The sequence below is a fragment of the Nicotiana tabacum genome, chromosome 2 (assembly GCF_000715075.1).
Source record: "Nicotiana tabacum cultivar K326 chromosome 2, ASM71507v2, whole genome shotgun sequence".
In the NCBI taxonomy this organism is placed as follows: domain Eukaryota; kingdom Viridiplantae; phylum Streptophyta; class Magnoliopsida; order Solanales; family Solanaceae; genus Nicotiana; species Nicotiana tabacum.
In genome coordinates, this window is record NC_134081.1 from 109673258 (window position 1) to 109678428 (window position 5171).

The 5171-nt window shown below is 30.7% G+C and overlaps 1 protein-coding gene across 1 annotated transcript; it reads right to left on the bottom strand.

The window, feature by feature from the left end:
- Positions 1 to 467: 467 nt before the first annotated feature.
- Positions 468 to 3201, bottom strand: LOC107807718 (uncharacterized). The gene is made up of 4 exons (XM_075228012.1): positions 3037 to 3201; positions 1750 to 1849; positions 1262 to 1635; positions 468 to 878 (listed from the first exon to the last, which is right to left on the bottom strand). The coding sequence occupies exons 1-4, from the start codon at positions 3199 to 3201 to the stop codon at positions 468 to 470; spliced, it is 1050 nt and encodes a 349-aa protein (XP_075084113.1).
- Between the last annotated feature and the right edge of the window lie 1970 nt (positions 3202 to 5171).

Here is a 5171-nt window from a genome sequence, read left to right on the forward strand (position 1 = left end):
CTTGATCTTCATATTGGTACTCTATAATATATGTTATCTGTTGTCTTCTTTTAGCATATTAGTTTATACTTAACATATTATGTGAACATATGTTACTCTTAGAAAATAATTTCTTTACACCATAACTATAATTATGTCTACAACTATTATACAACAATACAGAATCTATTCAAATTTAGCATTATTATTAGAAAAAGCTTAAAATTAATAAATAAACCCAGTTATTCAATAAAATAACTACAACCCAATGGCATTAAGAGTTAAAATATGTTTATCAAATATTCATTATAGGAGACAATCTTTATTCAAATTAGCAACATAATTACACCACAACTATAATTGTCCAGAAGAGAACAAATACAAATAAATGTATCTTAAATGACAGGTTATCATCAACAATACTCAGTAAAAAAAATTTATTTATACTACATCAATTCTTATTTTCTTTTGGGAGCATTCCTACAAGATCATTTGTTATGCCCTTCTTGTCCGTAATTGCCACATGAAACTTTGTACTTCTTTACATTTATTTCATCATATGGTTTGTATCTTTGTTTTTGAGGTCTCCCTGGCTGTCTTTTTCTAGTAGGTGGCAGTACAACTTCTTCTGCTATATGTTGTGGCACATCCCATTTTCTTTCATCAGGTAGAGGGTCTACTGGTATTTCATAAGTCTGCAGAAGGCTCTCCCTCGTGTAATAAGGAGAATAATAGTTTTCATAAGACTTGTTCTTGTGCCTCAAAGCCGCCAAAGCATGTGGACAAAGAAGTTCATCAAGCAGAAATTGTCTACAACTACATCTCTTGTTTTGAAGGCAAACAATAAAGCGCTTCACACCATCTATCACAGTATGGATGTAATCTGTTGAAGCCCTCACCTATAATTTTATTACAAACATACAACAAGTTGTCAGCACTTGATAAAAAATAAAATAATTATAGTTGTACAATAACATATCTACAATTATCAGTATATATTTAGTTTGATGAAATCATTAATCTGATGTTATAGACCATAACTTACTCTCAGCTTCTACGATAATGTCCTGTTGTCCTCCAACTCTTTGTTGTATTTTTTCCTAAGGTATGTAAACGTACCCTTTGCATTCAATAACTTTTTATTAGTCCAACGTTCAAGAAGAGTCCTCATGTACTATAATAGTTGAACTAAGGGCAGCTCTCTTGCATCTTTCGTTACCGCATTCAAGGACTCTGCAATATTTGATGTCACCGCCCATGTTATGTTCACCGTAGCATGTACCCGAGACCATTTATGAGAATCAATATCGTATAGGTATGCTTTAACACGTGTGTCGATCTCTTCAATCGTTGACATTCTTTCATTAATTTCATCAAGCGTGTATGATCGTGCCATGGCAAAGTATAATTCGCTTAACTTTAAATGACCTTTCTTGAACTTTGATCTTACATTTGTCCAAATATGCCACATGCAAGCATAATGCGGTATGCCGGTATAAACCGTAGATGATGCCTTCAATATACTCTCATTTCGGTCCGAAACAATACACATATTTAGTTTTTCACCATATGCATGTTTGAATTGCTCAAAAGACCCCCTCCACGATGCGTCATTTTCTGAATCAACAACGGCGCATGCTAGTGGTAATATGCTACCTATCACATAGGTAGCCAAAAGAAATTCAATTTCAGTAATAAAACTCGAAAATATCAAAAATATATTTTTAGAAACAACTTGAATACAATATTCTTACAATTAATCTACAATACCTGTTGCATCCATTGTGTTAGCTGTTAGCATGATTCCCCTATATGCCGACTTCAAGAAGGTGCCATCGTCAGCTATAACTGGCCTATAATGCTCCCAACCCTTGATGAACGTATTAAGAGCAACAAATGCATACAAGAAACATTCATCTTCAGTCTTCTGCAATTTCACTACCGACCCCGAATAAGTTTTCTCCAAAATATACAAATAACTCGGCAGGCGACTGTAGGAATCAACAGGATGGCCTCTCAAAAATTTCAAAGCCTTTCCTTTGCTCTCCAAGCTTGCATATATGTTAAGTTGATACCATGTTCCGACAACATGTCAGTTTGTATGTCTTTTGGTGTGTATATTATCTTAGGATCCACATATTTTGGCATGACCATGCTGCCAACTACCATGGAAGTAGCTTTATGTTATATATATGTGTTGTCCATCAACGAGCATGTGTGCAAGCTGTTGAATTTTCGAACCTTGAATAATGATAATTAATTTATGCTTGTGGACTTAAAGTGCCACGTACAACTATCACCAACATATTTTTTATACACAATATGATTTTGACAAATAAAATATTCTTACCTTCTTGCACTAGACCTTTTTACCCTAAATTGAAACTTATTCATGACAGCATAGTGCTTTATTGCACTGACAATTATTTGTTTGTCTTGGTAAACTTGGCCTAGTTCAATTACTTTTGGCGTATGTTCTGTTATGATTATACTTTCATATTCCACAATTGTCGTGGATGTTGGCATATCAATCAACTATTCCTGATACTTCTCCAAATGTGTTATAATTGCTTGACAATTGTACCACGTTAGTATTACGATAATCAGAAGTACTTCCACTTATTTAAAAGTAAAGTAATTCAGACCTCTGCATATTCAGTTGTTCAGTATTTGACAGAAATTAAATTTATATTATACTTGTAGATACTTTGTTCTGTGATCATTATTTACATTTTTATCACATTAATTACTGTGTAACAGTTACACTTCAATTTGTTTTAGAGACATAACCATTGAACTACATTTGTTCTATAGTATAGTTGCAGATAATTTGTAGTAAAATTGTAGAAGACTTGAAAATTGAAAAACTTCAGGACTATAAAAATATAGCAAACCTGTAATTGTGCTCGCATTCGACATATTGTATTCCAAATTGAAATCCCTTACTGTTATACACAGCGGATACATTCTTAGATTTTTATTTTCTTTTTTCATCTCCATATTCACTCGAACTCCCATATCGTTCCGAATTTACATTGAAGGATAACGTTAGCTCACTGTGTATTTGATCTCGATGATTTTTACAGAAGTATCGATCATTAGGTGCTCTACAATTGTGGCATTCAATTGACTATATTTTGAATCTTCAATGACTACAATTCTATCAACATCAAAATCTACGTATCTCCCAAAGCTATCCCACCGACCATTGAGCTGAAGCATTATCGCCAATTTTGATATTATATCGCCAAAATCAATTCAATTGTAGAGAAAATAATTACGCGATCCTATAAAAACTTTAGAATGAAGCTATATGTTCAGAACTGATTGTCAATTGTAGAGAAAACAATAATCTGCAATTGTTTTCTTGAGAAGCTTTTTTTTTTTTTGAATTTGTTACCTTGTTTATGGAAAACCAAGGAAATCTGTTTTAGAGAAGGATTCTGCAGAATTCGGGGCGATGATTGCGTTTAATGTTTGTTGTAGATTTTTACCGTCTAAATTTTATAACTGAAATATACGGTGTCCCAAAATCGTGCGTCTAAAAAAGTAAATCTACCAAAGAAAGGGGTCTATTTTAAACAAATGTATATTTTTTGTAGCTAAAACGTGTTTATGTCGGATAAATTCCAAAACTGGGACAATTTGAGTAATAAAGTTTCATACAGTGTATATGAAAGAAAAAATCCCTAAATTTTATGCACATAACTTACTAAATTACGCAAAATGAGAATTGAGACCTTGTAACTTTCCACAAATTTGCGGATAAAGGAGGTTTACGTGCCACACATGACCTATATTATACATTTATTGGCATAATATCCCGTTCTTATATTTTAGACTCCTATCCATTTTATATGATATTGTCTTTTAAGTTGTTAAAAATTAAGAATCTTCCATATTTCAAAAACTTTTAATTTAATATATTTCATTTGCCTTTATTGACAAGCTTTTACATTAGGAAGAAGGTTAGAAAAGGAGTACATGATTGCATATAGGTGTTCATAACACGCAGCGGAAGACAATAACAATCCTAGGCAGAACTTTTCGTGTTTAAAATTTATTTATATGTCAAAGATCGGATCTAAGACGTACCTGGTGAAGAGAGTCTCGTTTTAAATTTTTTCGATAGTGCGAAGACTCTATGCGTATCCACACCGAGATTGATCCTTGCTATCAACTCTTTGATCAATGAAATCCCGCGAATAAATTGAATGAAAATATTGTGTTGAAATTTTTCTCAAAAATCTCAACTCAAAGGTAGAAGAACAAGAAATAATTTTCTTGTACTAGTATTTTCTATCTTGGCTTTGTATTGCACTATTACTTTCTCAAAGCAATTTTCTTCTCAAGAATAACTCTCTTGGTTTTTACAATATGTATAAGATCTATATCACCCTAATTCTTAATTAGGACTCACACATATATATACACATAATTTTCATTGAAAAATACAAATCACATGCTTTATGGTAAATATTTAAAAAATATGTAACTAATTTATGAAATTCAATTCTAAATTGAATTCTACAACTTAGTCATACCTTTTAAAATAAAAATATGTAATTCATTTATGGAATTCAATTCTAAATTGAATTCTATAACTTAGTCAATATTTTAAAATAAAAACATATAACTCATTTATGGAATTCAATTCTAAATTGAATTCTATAACTTAGTCAATATTTTAAAATAAAAACATGTAACTCATTTATGGAATTCAATTCTAAATTGAATTCTACAAATTAGTCAACATTTTAAAATAAAAACATGTAACTCATTTATGGAATTCAATTCTAAATTGAATTCTACAACTTAGTCATACTTTTAAAATAAAAAACATGTAACTCATTTATGGAATTTTCTATAACTTAGTCAACATTTTAAAATAAAAACATGTAACTCATTTATATATATATATATATAGAGATATAATTTAATTTTCTATTTTAAATAGAAAAGTTTAATTTGTTCACAATATTAATTATATCCTCTGTGCTAGCAAAGAATATAATAATATTTTATTTGGACTAATAACTAAATTTATTTGACTAATTAAATTCTTTAATTTAATTATCAAATAATAAAGTAATTAATCCTTTAGCAAAGATCAGAACACTCGTTAGTGTGCGACCCCATAGGTTCAATACTAAACCGGTAGTAAATTGATCACATCAATATACTAATCAAGG

Excerpts from the sequence above, each read along its gene's own strand:
- LOC107807718 (XM_075228012.1), bottom strand. The coding sequence starts at position 3,201 with ATGCTTCAGCTCAATGGTCGGTGGGATAGCTTTGGGAGATACGTAGAT. Across the intron at positions 1,850-3,036 it reads TCATCGAGATCAAATACACA|GGTTGGGAGCATTATAGGCC; the intron begins GTGAGCTAACGT and ends ACGTTCATCAAG. Across the intron at positions 879-1,261 it reads ATTCTCATAAATGGTCTCGG|GTGAGGGCTTCAACAGATTA; the intron begins GTACATGCTACG and ends ATAAAATTATAG.